Raw genomic sequence first — 16,428 nt, 5'->3', positions numbered from 1 at the left:
ATAGCTGAGGCTGGAGGTGGGCCAGAGACCATCCAGGGTCATGCAGATGCAATTTCATTCTGAGTGCATGGAGAAATATTGCAGAGTTTTAAGCAGGCAAGTGAAAGATCTGATTTATATTAAAAACACTACTCTGGCTGTCTTTTGGAAAATGGAGTGGAGGGAGGTAAGAGCAAAACTGGGGAGAGTTGTTCAGTTTATTGTAGTATTCCAGGTTAGAGATGATAACGATTAGATATAGGATGATGGTTGAAGATTTGTAAAGACGTGGATAAGGTTCAGATATATATTTGAAGGTAGAGTCCAAAGGTGATAGAGGAGCTGAAGTCAAAGATAACTCAGGTTCCTGGTTTGAGTAATAGGGCTGATGTATCACCACCCTCCTTTTTCAGTCTAGGAGACCAAAGCTCCAAGACCTTAGGTAGCATGTTCCAGGAGATATGTCTAGTACATGATTTGAGCACGAGTCTATCCAATTCCAAACACAACACACATAATCAACACATTGTATTGTCTCCCAACGTATCCTCTCCTGAAGTCATCATACTCATTTGGCTCACACAGACAAAGCCATCTCATGTGTCACAATTCTGCTGCTTTCTAAAAGGAGAGAAGTGGTTGTCTTCTGAATTAGAGTCTCTCCATCAACCATAACTTCATTTGCTTAGTTACCAAAGGGAAAGTCAATATCCAGGCATGTTATCTGAAGCATGTTTTGTCCTGGAACAGATTAGAAAATGTTATCTGGATCACGGGCTGCAAATGATGTTATTCCTTAACCCACTGTACTCCGTGTCTGTAGATGCAAGCGGCGGAACTTCCCCACACGCCACATGTGTCTATTGAAAAAAATGGTTTCCCTAAGTGGCAGCCCTGATCAACTTTAAAATCATTTTTTCGTGAGAATTTTCAGCTGAAAATATTCAAGAACACCGAATTGTAATGTATTTTTTATTATTTTAATATATTTTTTATTGTCTAAAGTTTTACATATGTCTTCTTTTTCCCTAATTGACCCCCTCCCCACAGCCAGTCCCACCCCAGGCAAGCCCCCACCTCCTCAGTGTCTGTGTCCATTGGTTATGCTAATATGCATCCATATATTTATTTTTATACTATCCATTGCAAATTGATTTTTAAAAAAATATATTTTATTGATTTTTTACAGAGAGGAAGGGAGAGGAATAGAAAGTTAGAAACATCGATGAGAGAAACATCGATCAGCTGCCTCCTGCACACCTTCTACTGGGGATGTGCCCGCAACCAAGGTACATGCCCTTGACCGGAATCAAACCTGGGACCTTTCAGTCTGCAGGCCGATGCTCCATCCACTGAGCCAAACTGGTTAGGGCTCAAATTGATTTTTTAAATTAAGTTCAAAATATCATCGCAGGTGGGAATGGTTTCCACTTTGGAGGTGTGGCAGTTATCTGGTGTTTGACCTTGGTAAGCAGGTTCAAGTCTGAAGGACTGGAAGTGATCATCCTAAATATTCAAATTCTGTTTCCAGGCAGAAATCGCGCTCTGTTGTCTCCCATGGGATCAGGAGAAGATGTGTCATTCCTGAATTCCTTTGAGACATTTCAGCAACTTAGATGACGTTGTCAAGAACAGTTGCCCTGGAAGGAATGGGCTTATTTTAATGGGAAAAAGAGGAAAATGAAATAGGTTAATAAGGACCAGAGCCCCAGGCCAGACCCCATGGCTACACAGGAGGTCTGGAGAGCACTAGAAGGCAGACAAGAATATTGATAGATAACATACGGCAAAATTAAAACACAAGTAGGCTGAAAACTCAGATATGCATGGTGATCCTAATACAACAAAACTTTTTGGATATGTTTTGGTGACGTCCTGAGACTTTCTGTATTCTGCTGGCATTATTCATCTATAAAATGGCTCCTTAACTTTTTTTTTAATTAAAAAAATTTTTTTAAATTGAATTCAGAGAAGAAGGGAGAGGGAGAGATAGAAACATCAATGATGAGAATCATTGATTGGCTGCCTCTTGCTTGCCCCCTACTGGGGATTGAGCCCACAACCAGGGCAGGTGCCTTTGACTGAAATTGAACCTGGGACACTTCAGTCTGCAGGCCAACACCCTATCCACGGAGCCAAACCAGCGAGGGCAAAAATGGCTCCTTAGCTTTTACTTTCTTTGCAAAGTCATAGGTCTGATGAGACAGATAAGAATGTGGGGCAATCATGGGCTTACCTGTTTGGGTTGAGAAATTGTGGAGTAAATTGTAGAGGAATCATTATTTTTCATAGGTATTGGGATTTCCGTTTTCTATAAAAAGGAATCATACTCATTGGGCTCACACAGACAAAGAGATACTCATGCAAAGATATATTCCCAGAGAAAGGAAGTGTGACAAAGTTCTAGGGAGTGCTTAGCAAGGGGAGCTAGAGACCAAACACTACCAGCTCTCAAACCTGTGAGTTTAGTGGCATTTTCTGAACTGCAAACAGAGGCACACCCCAGCAAACCAGTGGGATCAAGAATCAAAGACAGAAGGGTGACTTTCTTAGCAAGTGTTGTGAAGAAAAGGAAACATCTTGTCCTGAACCCAACTCTACTGTCTTTTGTCTCAGGTCTTTACTGGCTGTACCTGGACGGTGCTGCCTGCTCTATTTTGTCCCTGTGGTTCTAACTGCCTGGTCATTGGCTTCTCCTCAAGCAGGGGGAACCGGTAGGAGAAACATCTGGTATTAAGAGTGGCTCTACTTGGAATACAAAATATAGCAATAACAGAAGTTCCCTGTGCTCAGAGGTTTTGACATTTAAAATTAATTTAAAAATATTCAGGGTGTTTTCAAGATCTCCAAAATTCTCCAAAGTACAATTTTACCCTAAAGAAAAAGTTAAATTTGCAGATTAGTTTCTTGGTTTGTTGAGAGTGATTCATCTTGTCTTCAAGAGGAAATGGGAAGAACAATAGAAATATCTGAACAGGCCCTAGCCGGTTTGGATCACTGGATAGAATGTCAGCCTGCAGACCGAAGGGTCCCGGGTTCGATTCCAGTCATGGGCATGTGCCTCGGTTGCAGGCTCCTCCTGGCCCAGGCCCTGGTCAGGGCTCGTGCAGGAGGCAAGCAATTGATGTGTTTCTATCACATCGATCGATATTTCTCTCTGTCTTTCCCTCTCTCTTCCACTCTCTAAAAATCAATGCAAAAATATCCTCGGGTGAGGATTAAGGAAAAAAAACAACAACAACAAGAAATATCTGAACAAGTAAGAGTTTCCCTTCATGTTCCCTTTCTTCAAGGAGCTTGCTTTACAAATACCTGTGAGGGGCTGGATGAGAGGATCAAAGATTTCTAGCTAGACTCTTGCTTCCGTCAATTGGAGAATGATGAGTCCCTGGATTTTTTTCAGATGACATGGAAACTGGCCTGCCCGGATGTACCGTGTTCATTAGAAATGTACATCCTGCAGGTGGTGGGGAATTGTTGATGCCTGACCAAGGCCATCCGGTTCTGTTGCTAGAGGGGTGGGGAGAATTGAGGGCTACTCATGTCTTTACTGCCCTCTACTGTGGAGGGGGTGCACATTCTTGTCCTGCTTCTGAGCACTGCTATTTTCCCTGCTACTGATCTGTCTCCTTTGGAAACTCTCAAACTTAATGGAACTTTGATCCACTCAGCAAATATTTACTGAGCATCATGCTAAGACATAGGGGAAGGGAGAGGAAGACGTAATTTTTACTTTCAGGCAGCTTGTAATTAAGCTGAAGGATACCAGACTTCCTGATGCATTAAGCAGTTAGAGAGCAGTGTCACTACGGGTGTGAGTAAACATTCCGTTGGGGTGAGAGCGGTTGGGGCTGGAATGGGCCTGAGTAGAACTTTGTAGCTCTCGGTAGCCTTCTCCTGTCCTCAATGGTGTACATCGTTTGGATTAGTCAGATGACTGTGGTGACAAGTTTTTGAATCATGACTGTAACAATAATGCTCACGATGGAGTATAAGGCTGAAAGGACTCACCGTGTTTGGATGAGTGACCTGAGCGTACACAGTGTTCTCTGGACAGGCTGGCTCATTCCCTGGGTCGTCCCTCGGGGTCTCTGCTGCAAACACAGAGAGGCACAGTCAGCTGCAGAAGCATTCTCCCAGGACCTTGCCTACCCCGGGACACTTTCTGGCCCTGAAGATGCAGTTGTTCAAGGCATTGCCATTCCTTAAGGTTCATTCATTTTTGACAGTCTTTGAAATTCTGGGTTGAACCAGAAACTCAATCATAGGATCTATTTTTGCCCTCATCTCTTGAGGGCACATAGTCTTGAGGTACCCTAAAGTTTCAGCCTCCCGTTGAATTCACATGTGAGCAAGGAAGCTCCTAGGACCAAATAGTACCACGTGCTTATGAGCTAGAGATCCTCACTGGCCAGGGTAATGGAGCTGGATTATTGCACATACCTGTGATTAAACCTTTCAGAAGTCCTTAAGGTGGGTTTGTTTATAGTAGAGACTAGAGGCCCGATGCACGAAATTCGTGCACGAGTTGGCCTGCCTGGCTGGGGAGGATTGGAGATCAACAGAAGGACTTGCATGCGTGCATATAAGCTTAACCAATGGATGCAAGACACTGGGAGAGGGGTGAGGGCATGTGCTGGGCGTAGGGGAGGCTGGGGGAAGGTCATTTGGGAAAAAGAAAGGAGACATATGTACTACTATTTGTGATATTATAAATAATAATTAAAAAAAAGGAAAAAAAAGAGTAGGCCTTCCTTCCCCCGACTGCCAGCACCAGCTGCCCTCTGGCACCCGGGACCAGGGCTTCCCTCGCAGCCCCAGCTTCATCTGGAAGGTCGTCCAGAAGGACGTCTGGCCTAATTAGCATATTATGCTTTTATTATTATAGATAAGGAACTGTAGGCTCAGGTAATTCAATTGACTTGGCACAAAATTATACAGGAAATGACCGAATAAGGAACTTCAATGCATACCTTCTGACTCCAAATCTCATGCCATGTCCTCTACACATGACATCATATATCTCTCCCCCAGGAAATGAGACTCAGTGTTAACCTAAGTTCAGAGTCTGTATTCCAGTGTCTCTATCACATTTTCTCTTTTGATTGCTTTTACTCAGTTCCCAAACCCTGGATGAACAGAGTGATGGGGTCAGGCAGTTTGTCTTTGGGCCTCTGATGCTCTAATCCTACACTTGCCCTGGACTTGCTGGGGGATAGTGGACAGGCCATGAGCCCTTTCACTGGCACTTAGCTTTTCCATCAGCAGGGTGGGGAATGGCCCTAATCCCACTCCAAGAAATTGTGTCAGTGACTGGTCCACATGCTTGTAAAGGACCCTGTCGGTCCCACAGGGGACAAACTTGCACAATGACAGGTTCTCCCGTTGTGCCATCTGGTCCATCTGTGTAATGACATTCTGACTCCATCCTCTCCAACTATCCAGCCCTCTGCCTGGCCCACTTCTCCTTCAATTTGGCTATTCCCAGCTGTTTTATGATTGGGAGTTAAGAGTCTAGAAGCTCACCAGGACTCTGGGTTTGCTGAGTAGAAAAGTATAAGGAACCTGAAAAATAAAATCAAGGAAATAGAAACTGTGACTCTAACGAGAGAGATCTTCCACCCCTCCAGCCCCATAGGTGCCTCTCCAGAATATGTGGTGGGAGGAGACCAGAAAGGTAAGGGCAGGCAGGACCTGAGGACCTAACTTCCCAGGAGGACAACTTCTCAGGAAATTAGCAGGTGTGGGGTTACGCTCCAGGTGTTGTCCTAGTGGACTAGCTGAACCAGTATTTGCATCCTCCCTCTCTTTCCCTGTCTTCCAAAACATAGGTAAAGGGAACCCCAGACTCAAAGTCTCTGAAACCTTGGAGAAGAGACAAGTAATAAGAAAGAAAACCTGCTACTTTTTTCTTCTTCCAAACAATTAAGGACACAATGATACAGATCAAAGAAGGCACTAGTATACTCCATAGGATAACTGAGAGTTGACTTTTTTCGTTAAAAACACCTGAAAAGAAAAAAAAAAAAAAGAAGTTGCACTTAGGACAATTGAGTAAGGCTCTGTGTTCTTCTCAGAGCCTACACTTAACCTCTTCTAGCCCACTTTTGGAAGGGCAGGGTGGGCTCATCTCTACCCAGAAGCTCTGGGGCTCTGGGCAGGATTTCTGGTAGTGGGAGACAGGGCAGGGCAGAGCCTGGTAGAGCCAGGAGAAGGAAACAATTCTGCCTTCCTAAGGACTTTGCTCTTGGGCTCTGAGTGGGTTGCAGGAGGGTTGACGGGGTGTGTGTGGGCGGGGTGGTGGTGGATGAGGGAGGAAGGTGAGACCTGGGGGGTGGGGGTAGACATTGAGTGTCTGTCTTCTCCCAGCATCTTTGGCTGCCTCCTATTGGGCGGCTGTTTGGGGAATCAGGTCAGTCATGTGGTCACGCCACACCCTACAGCTGCTCAAGGCTTTCAGAGAGACCTGAGACAGACTGTTACCTTTGCAGAGACTTTGGACAGAGAAAGAGAAGGATAAATTGCTGACAGGATTCTTAGCGATGCAAGTGTATGTCTCTTCACTGGAATCCTTGGGCTCCCAAGAGATAGTGACGTTTGCTTCCTCCAGGATTGTGTTTCCTGCGACCTGCCACCTGAACGAGGCATGGTCATTTGGATTCTCCACAGAGCAGGTCAGTTGGATCTCACAGCTGCCATTCTCAAAGAATTGAGTGTGATTAGCCACTTGTAAGTTCCTGAGTCGTCCTTTGTGCAGAGAAAAGACCCAGATTAAGGACAAATGGTTTGGCTCAGCCCTCTGTTTAACATGTCCTTCCCCTCAATGTTTCTGTATTCTACCCGACACTCTGCTGCATGTTATGATCTGTATACTCTGTAAATAACGCTGTTTATGTTGCCTAATTGATGGGATCAAGGTCTTGGGTGACCAAATGATGAGGGTCATTGGTATGAGACAGAAAAGCCAGTGTGAGAAACGAAAGGTGAAAGACTGAGTTTGCCACCAACTAGTTGGGTGATTTGAGGCTGATCACCTTACTTTTCTGCACTTCAGTTTAGTCCTGGGGTCCTTTATAGCCTTTCTTTTTTGCCCCTTGTGTAAAAACAACTTGGAGAGTAAGCTGAGGGCCAGCCCTACCTTAGCAAGTTTAGAAAACAGAGCCAGGCACAAGAGCCCTGTTTCATCCATAATCAGAAATCCCTAGCTGGGGTGGAAGATGGAAGCCGATCTCCCTCGGGGAACTACACTTCCCACAAGTCTACAGGAGTTCTGGTCCTCATTGCATATGATGCTGGCTCCAGTGGGGACAGAGAGACCCTGACGCAGAATGTCAGCAGGACAGAAAAGGACACGTTGAGAACCAAAACATTAGGGAAGAAAGAAGTGAAGAAACTGAGAGAGCAAGCAAGTTCTTCTGGGCAGCAAAGAAGTGCAATGTATTCAGGCATTTGAGAAAGCCTTTACTGCAGGAATTTATGATAGCAGAGACCAGAAAAGATTGACTAGTGAGATATCAGTAGCTATGGATCAATGGGGACATGGGAACAGTACAGAAAAGGTCACTGACCTAGACTTGGCCTAAGACGACCCAGTAAAGAACAGGATGACTCCAACTGTCTGATTAGAAGAGACAGAGTAATGCTTTAAGCTTAGTTAACGGAGCAGGACTAGTGGAATCTATCTTGCCAGAATGGAGCTGTTATGTAGCAGCAAGAATGTTGGATTTGGAATTAAGACCTGGGTTAGAATCATTACTTAGTTATTTAATGGCTACTTGATCATGACTACATTGGTAATTGTTTCAAGCATCTGTAAAACTGGGCAATAATACCTATTGCTTAGGTCATTATGAGGGTTAAATAAGACAGAGCCTAGCACAGCAATGGCAAATACTTGGCATGAATGTCACATCTCCCTCAGCCTTTGTTCATGGCTGACCAAAAAGCTATATTATTACCTTTTTCCACTTGACGAATTTGTAACCCCATCTACTTGACATTTCCACTTGGACATAATGTGTATTTCCAATTCAACATGTTCAAAAGAACCTCCATTTTTCTCTCTAAAACCTGTTCCATCTGCAGCCTTCTCCATCTTAGTCAATAACATCTTTATCCAATAGCCAAGAATACCCTGAATCCAAGCACTTCTCACTTCCCCTGCTATCTTCCTGGTCCAAGCCAGCATCATCTCTTGCTTGGATTGTCGCAATGGCCTCCTTATTGGTCCAGTGGCTTCCACCTTTGTTCCTTACAACCTATTTGCAACAGAGCAGCCAGGAGATCTTTTAAGCAACTAAGTCAAATCATATTACTTCTTTGTAAAACCCTCCTGGTTCTCAACCTGACTGAGATTTAGATTTGAAAGTCCATATGTTTGCTCTCAGAGCCTTACATGATGTGGCCCTCAATTTTCTTACTGAACCTTGTTTCCTATTACTCTCTCCACACTTTGCTTCTTGATGTTCCTTGACTATGCAAGGCACGAGAGAGTACATGTTGGTATGTTCTTCATCCAGATATCTTCATGGCTTACTCCCTCACCTCCAACAGGTCTTGACTAAATGTCATCTTCCCAATGAGGCTTAGTGTGACCCTCTAACTAAAATTACGCCTTACTCCCTGTTGGCACTCCTGATGCTCTTATGCTATTCTAATCTCTTTTTTTCTCCACAGCATGGCTTTCTTACATACCGTGTCATTTGTTTATACATTACATGTATTCTTTAGTACCTCCTCTTACTCTCCACCCAGAATATCAGCTCCATGAAGGCAGGGATCTTTGTCTGTTTTACTCATTGATACATTTCAAGTGCCTAAAACAGTTTCTTGTACATTGTCCATAGTCAACAAATATTGTTAACTCAATGAATAAACTTAACATGGCCTGAATGTCTTTTTTAACAGTGAACTCGAGCCCAGTTGGTGTAGCTCAGCAGTTGAGCATCGACCCAGGAACCAATAGGTCACTGGTTTGATTCCTGGTCTTGGCACATGCCCAGGTTGTGGGCTTGATCCCCTGTGAGGGGCATGCAGGAGGCAGCTGATCGATGATATTTCTTTTTCATTGCTGTTTCTATCTCTCTATCCCCCTCTCTTCCTCTCTCTCTCTAAAAAAAAAAGCAACAAAAAAACCCCCACATATTTAAACAAACAAAAACAATGAATTCTAGGAAGTTATTCCCAATTAGTTGATCATGGCCTGTAAGATAAAATCTTTTCTATCCCTAGCCTGGTATATGAAGTAATTGGTTAATGTTTTATTTCATTTTTAAAAAAAATATTTTTATTGATTTCAGAGAGGAAAGGAGAGGGAGAGAGAGATAGAAACATCAATGATGAGAGAGAATCATTGATTGGCTGCCTCCTGCATGCCCCCCGCTGGGGATTAAGCCCACAACCCAGGCGTGTGCCCTTGACTGGAATCAAACCTGGGACCCTTCAGTCCGCAGGCCAACACTCTATCCACTGAGCAGAAGAATGTTGTCTCTACAGGTGTGATGATACCTGATATGGGATCTGTTCGCAGACTTTCCAATGGATGTGTCTCCTCTCTCCAGGACCCTAGCTCTGCCTTGATGATCACTGATTACCCAGAGTGGTTCTGCCTGTAGTTGGTTGAATGATGACTACTGCTCCCCACTCCCTGCCCCGTCCCCCCCCCCCCCCGCCCCCCCCCACACACATTCAGATATTCCAATTCTAAGAATCTTATTTGGAAAAAAGGTCTTTTGCCGATGGATGAGATGATCCTGGATTATCTATCTAGGTGGGCCCTAAATCCAGTAAGTGTCCTTATAAGAGAAAAGCAGAGATATTTGAGACAGACAGAAGAGGAGAAAACACAAGGAAGAGGTAACGTGACCATAGTTCCCCAAGGAAGACAAGCATTCCTGTCATTCATTGGCATCACTGATTGCTAGACGGATTTTCTTTTTCTGACATTGACTCATAAACAGTGTCATTATAGTTTCCATAAGTTTATGTTGAGGACCCGAGCTATCTGGGAAAATATTCTTTTGTTAATTAAACAACCTTGCTAGAAAATACATTTCTCTTTTTCAACGCATCCTTCTAGAACATTTTCTACATAGACTACTGTTCTGTACCACTGGGTCAGATGAACCTTTGTATAAAGGGAGGCATCATACCAGCTAGTTATATGGGAAGCTCTCCCACTTACTACCTGTGTGATTGTAGGGTGTTGCTGTAACCGACACTGTACCTCAGGGGTAAAAATAGTACCTACCTCCTGGAGCTTTTGTGAGGATTACATGACAAATACATGTAATGCACATGGCAACAAAATCATAGATATTTCACTTCCATTACCTCCTCTACACTTGTAGTTTGAAAGGGACCATTTTATGTTGTGAGAGGAAGGGAGGTGATTTTGGGTTGGGAGTCACAAAACCTAGGTTCTATTCTCAGTTCTGTCGACTAACTGGCCATGTGCAATGTTCTTGAATTGCTTTGACCCCTGGACCTCAATCTGGCTCCTAATGCCATAGTCTTTACTACTAGGCCATAGCACATATTTGCAGTCACATAGAATTACAATATGTAATATTTCTTAGTTTACACAAAATTAAAAAATCTAATCTTTGACTCACTGTAGATCGCCAGATTGTAACCATACATCTTTGTGGAGGTTGCTGTGGTTATCTGGGCACGGTAAGTTCCGCTGTCTGCCATTGTCAGGTTGTTGATCTGCAAGGAGGAGGACTGGATGACTTTCAGTCGATCTTTCCGTTTTGGATCAGTCACCTGGATTTGTGCTGGCTCTGTCAGTATGAAGATGACAGATGTTGTTTTATGAAGCCAGGTGATGGACTGGATTTCTTCTTCTGCAGAAAGGTTCAGGGGCAGAGTTACCGACTCCCCCGGCACCCCGTCCACCAGCAATGGGGGTGCTTGGGTTTGTGAATCTGTGTTCCCTATAAACACAGAAGGGAAACTGTTGAAATGGACTATCAAAAAGGCTCCACCCCAACAAAATATTTGGCACTCTTGATTAATGGGCTGTTAGCCCCGATGATCCTGGCTCAGTTTACTCTCCCACACTGGCTGGTTATCCTCGGCCATACACACCATCTGACTCCAGCCCCTGAGTTCTTCCTCTGGGCATGAGATAGAGGGGGACAAGGAACTGCATCAACTCCCTGCCACAATTCCAAAACCACAAGTGTTTGCTGATAATTTATAATTAAAACTCAACATTTACTGATGACCTACTATGTGTCCAACATAGTGGTCTTGTGATATTTAGAGGACGAATAATCAGACTTTACAGTTCTTTTTATACATTACTTCATTTGATGCTGACAACAATTTCTGTGAGGTAGGTAGATGGATGCTATTATCTCAATTTATAACAAAACTGAGGCATAGAGTAGTTCACTAGTAATTTTCCCAGGGTTACATAGCTAAAGAATGAGTCAGGATTCAAACTCAACTACTTTGACTCCAACTACTTTGTGCTCTTTTCAGGATACTAAAAGTCATCTTTTCCCCTCTCAAAAAGATTATACTTAGTAGAAGAGATATAAATAAAGGAAATAAATATCATTTAAAGGGAATATATAATGGCCATATTCTAATGAGCTTATCTCAGAACCATTAATTTTTGAGCAAAAAAGGTGAAATAGTCACAAAAATTCTTTTAAAAAATATATATTTTTATTGATTTTAGAGAAGAAGGGAGAGGGAGAGGTAGAAACATCAACAAAGAGAATCATTGGTTGGCTGTCTCTTGCATGCCGCCTACTGGGGATTGAGCCCGTAACCTGGGCATGTGCCCTGACCTGGGAATCAAACCGTGACCTCCTGGTTCATAGATTAATTTTCAACCACTGAGCCCCACCAGCCGGGCACAAAGATTCTTAAGGGAGATGCTTCCTTAGCATCCTTTGCCAAATACTTAGATAAATACTTAAGTAAACAATTATTACACTCTTTTGTAGCCCTCTGTTTGTTTGTCTAACCAATCAGGCTTTAATTATCTTTGCATATCAGCACTGTACCTGACACAAAGTAGAATCTGTTTGAGTGAATCAAACAATCAATCAGTAACTATTACCATGACTTTAATCTTCTTGACGTCTCTTTATTCTCAAGAGAGGATCTGAGTAGGGGAGGAAATGTCTCTTGGAACCCTGACATTCAGCTCCTGGGTGAGCTCTTGTTTTCCTAAATTGTCTTGTGGATGCCAGGCACATGAACATTGCCAGCATCAGTACTACCTCCCAGCACATCTTTCCCATCAGCACTTTAACATGCTGGTATTTGTCATCTTAACTCTTTCCTCTTGAAACCATATGAGTAAACATCACAAGGAAAAATCTTGAGAGAAAACCCCCAGATATAAACAGAATACATGATATGATTCCATTTATTTTAAAGTTAAAAAGCAGGCAAAACAAATCTTTGCTATTTGAAGTCAAGATGGTGGTTACCTTTCAGGAAGTGGGAGGGACGGCAAGTAGGAGGGAGCAAAAGGGAGAATTGGGGGGCAGGGGAGCTGATAATGTTCTATTTCTTGGCCTGTGTCTGTATATGCAAATGTATTCATTTTGTACATTGAGATGATATTTAGTATTTGTTTTCTCTCTGTATGTTAAATTTTAGTAAAATATATTAAAACAGCAACAAAAAGGAATCCAAAGAGGACCACACCAAGACACATCATAATTAAAATGCCAAGAGCAAAAGACAAAGAGAGAATCTTAAAAGCAGCAAGAGAAAGAGACTCAATTACCTAAAAGGGAATACCCATACCACTGTCAGCTGATTTCTCAACAGAAACTTTGCAGGCCAGAAGGGAATGGCAAGAAATATTCAAAGTGCTGAATATCAAGAACCTACAACCAAGATTACTTTATCCAGCAAAGCTATCATTCAGAATTGAAGGTCAGATAAAGAGCTTCACAGATAAGAAAAAGCTAAAGGAGTTCATCACCGCCAAACCAGTATTATATGAAATGCTGAAGCGTATTCTTTAAGAAACATGGCAGAAATGGAGGATATAGAGCTAAAAAACGCACTTTTAAGGTCTTTCAATAATTTTCTAGAAACTGCCGATAAACTTGATGAGAGCCTCAAGAAATCTAATGAGACCCTCGATGGTGTGATAAAGAACCAACTAGAAATTAAGCATACACTGACTGAAATAAAGAATATTATACAGACACCCAACAGCAGACCAGAGGAGTGCAAGAATCAAGTCAAAGATTTGAAATGCGAAGAAGCAAAAAACACCCAACCAGAAAAGCAAAATGAAAAAAGAATCCGAAAATACGAAGATAGTGTAAGGAGCCTCTGGGACAGCTTCAAGCGTACAAACATTAGAATTATAGAGGTGCCAGAAGATGAGAGACAGCAAGATATTGAAAACGTATTTGAAGAAAGAATGGCAGAAAACTTCCCCCACCTGGTGAAAGAAATGGACTTACAGGTCCAAGAAGTGCAGAGAACCCCAAACAAAAGGAATCCAAAGAGGACCACACCAAGACACATCATAATTAAAATGCCAAGAGCAAAAGACAAAGAGAGAATCTTAAAAGCAGCAAGAGAAAGAGACTCAATTACCTACAAGGGAATACCCATACGACTGTCAGCTGATTTCTCAACAGAAACTGCAGGCCAGAAGGGAATGGCAAGAAATATTCAAAGTGATGAATACCAAGAACCTACAACCAAGATTACTTTATCCAGCAAAGCTATCATTCAGAATTGAAGGTCAGATAAAGAGCTTCACAGATAAGGAAGAGCTAAAGGAGTTCATCATCACCAAACCAGTATTATACGAAATGCTGAAAGGTATCCTTTAAGAAGAGGAAGAAGAAGAAAAAGGTAAAGATACAAATTATGAACAACAAACATGCATCTATCAACAAGTGAATCTAAGAATCAAGTGAATAAATAATCTGATGTACAGAATGAACTGGTGATTATAATAGAATCAGGGACATAGAAAGGGAATGGACTGACTATTCTTGGGGGGAAAAGGGGTGTGGGAGATGCAGGAAGAGACTGGACAATAATCGTGCACCTATGGATGAGGACAGTGGGTGGGGAGTGAGGGCAGAGGGTGGGGCGGGAACTGAGAGGAGGGGAATTATGGGGGGGGGGGAAGAGGAACAAATGTAATAATCTGAACAATAAAGATTTAATTTAAAAAAATAAAAACAAACAAAAAAATAATCATGCGTCATCTTCATGCTTGTTTTCAAGATTGATTTTATCATTTTCCTCTCTGTGTCTGCTTCCTGTCCCTGAAACTTTGTCACCTTCTTTAAATACCACGCCCAAAATTTCACAGCTCCCCTCTGCACCATCCTTCTTCCTATACACTATACAATATACTATTTCACTTATTTATCTTGTTCATAGTCGGTCTCCCCTGCTAAAATGCTTATTCCGCCTGGTGGGCATGGCTCAGTGGTTGAGCTGCGATGTATGAACCAGGTTACTGTTTGATTCCTAGTCGGGGCACATGCCCCAGTTGTGGTTGGAGTTGTGGGCTCAGTCCCCAGTGGTGGGCATGCAGGAGGTAGTCGATCAATGATTCTCTCTCATCATTGATGTTCTTATCTCTCTCCCTTTCCCTTCCTCTCTGAAATCAAAACAAAGATATTAAAAAAGGTGAACTCCATGAGGGCAGAAATTATTGCGGCTTTGTTCATGATGGGTCTCCAGAAACTAGAGCAGTGCCAGGCATCCAGTCAGTACTCAGTGAGTATTGATTGGATGACTTAATGAATTCACCTTCCCCTCACTCCCAGAGCCAGTTAATTCTGCATCTGTGGTGACTTGCTTCTGTCCTTTTTTTTTTCTTGTGCTGCTGCCGTTTGTTCAACTGTCATTGTTTCTCAGAACTATCACAAGAGCCTGCCACCCGCTAGCTAATGAAAGCTGGCAGTTACTGAAATCATCATAATTCCACATGTAAACATGGGGATGGTACAGACTCATGAAACTGTCACAGGCTTATGTACATATATAATGCATGTGAGTGCTTGGTCTGGTGCCTGTAAAACAGAATAGACACTCAGGGAATATTAGCTCTTGGCTAGTTCTGGCTTAGCTTTCCTGCCTTGTCTCCTGCCCCATATGTCCCTTAACCCTATATGTTGGCTCCAATGGACCCGTTGCGGTTGCCCAAAACATCACATGCAAGTTTGTTGTACAGGTAACGCACAGCAGGAAACAAGAGGCAGGCAGGACCAGCTAATGTCTTTCTCTCTGCCATATAAGGTACTTTCGGACCACATAGCCCGTGGTTTGCATCAAAGGAAGAACGAGCTGAACGCTTTTTGTTTTTATTGCAGCGGATCTAAACCAAAACTAAGAGAACTATGTCGAGTGTTTTTTGTTGAGCCTCGAAATTTTGGCTAAACCGATTCATAGGTTTTTAATATTTTAGATGAGAACAGTGAGACCCAGGAAGAATAAGTAATGTACCCGACGTTATGCAGCAAGACAGAAGCTAATCGGGCAAAAGCATTTCCTTTCCTAAACTTAGGGCTTCTTACTCTTCAACGTGCTGGCGATAAACTCCAAAGTCTTGTCTTAGGAAAGCTTGCTTCCCGTGCCCCCAGAGACAATTCCCTTAGATGCAGATACAGCTTTAGGTAGCAACTGAACCATTTAACATTGACAGAGGTAGCAGCTTATCAGATAGCATTGCGAAGCCCCACCCAGAGCCTTGGCAGAGAGACTGACAGACACCGAATATAGGGGATTTAGACTGAGCGAGCAGCACAGCACCAGGGAGGCCCTCCGTGACTACATGGGTTTGTACGGGTATTTACCTGGGCCAAGGCCGGAGAGAAGCGAGAGAAACTGGAACCACCAGATCATGCTCTTAGCATTGGTGCTGGAGACTTCCCGCCAGTGAAGACCATTCACGAGTAAAACTGCAAGTGCTTCAAATAGAAACTTCCGCTTCCTCTTAAAGGCGTGGCACCAAGAAATAGAGATGAGAAGAGCAAGGACCACGGACCCGAAGCCCTGGGTGCCTAGCAAAGGACAATTATAGGAGGGGGCCTCACCTTCCGTAGAGATAATATTTAAGCCTCCATGGTATTTCAGGCCCCGAAAACAGGAAAACCGGACAAGCAATGCGATGGCTGACATCGGGACAAGCTGCCTTGAGGAATGAGCCCGTGCCCTGGTGCTGACTCATTTCCGCGCCCGAAAGCGCACACCTAGAAAGCTGCTGAATATTCTATTGGGGTCTTCCCCTGGGATCTTCCCTGAAATCTCCACCCTTAAAACCCGTAGGATGGAAGACCCAGTGATGGGGAGCATAAGACATTTTGGGGGCTAGCAATCTGAATTTGTCCCAGTGACCTGCTTTCTACTGCCCTCTTTTGCTAGCCCATAATTAACTCCATTTGTGAAAGAATGTGGAAAACTAGCAGCCGGACTCTGTTCCTAAGTTAATCA

General features: G+C 43.2%; 1 protein-coding gene across 7 annotated transcripts; it reads right to left on the bottom strand.

Annotated features, from left to right (window-relative positions):
• Positions 1-1,064: 1,064 nt before the first annotated feature.
• On the bottom strand, positions 1,065-15,883 carry SLAMF6 (SLAM family member 6). 7 transcript variants are annotated; one of them, XM_070396806.1, is made up of 8 exons: positions 15,792-15,883; positions 10,593-10,916; positions 6,463-6,726; positions 5,878-5,988; positions 5,506-5,544; positions 3,991-4,073; positions 2,216-2,290; positions 1,065-1,633 (listed from the first exon to the last, which is right to left on the bottom strand). In XM_070396806.1, the coding sequence occupies exons 1-8, from the start codon at positions 15,838-15,840 to the stop codon at positions 1,592-1,594; spliced, it is 987 nt and encodes a 328-aa protein (XP_070252907.1). In that variant the 5' UTR covers positions 15,841-15,883; the 3' UTR covers positions 1,065-1,591. The 7 variants fall into 7 exon arrangements, with proteins under 7 accessions (XP_070252907.1, XP_070252908.1, XP_070252911.1 ...); XM_070396807.1 differs by having other exon boundaries at positions 1,065-1,619; XM_070396810.1 differs by having other exon boundaries at positions 10,593-10,826.
• Between the last annotated feature and the right edge of the window lie 545 nt (positions 15,884-16,428).

The sequence above is a fragment of the Myotis yumanensis genome, unplaced genomic scaffold (assembly GCF_028538775.1).
Source record: "Myotis yumanensis isolate MYYU_CA2020_CCGP unplaced genomic scaffold, mMyoYum1.0.hap1 SCAF_17, whole genome shotgun sequence".
Taxonomy (NCBI): domain Eukaryota; kingdom Metazoa; phylum Chordata; class Mammalia; order Chiroptera; family Vespertilionidae; genus Myotis; species Myotis yumanensis.
This window is presented reverse-complemented; position numbering and strand designations above follow the sequence as displayed.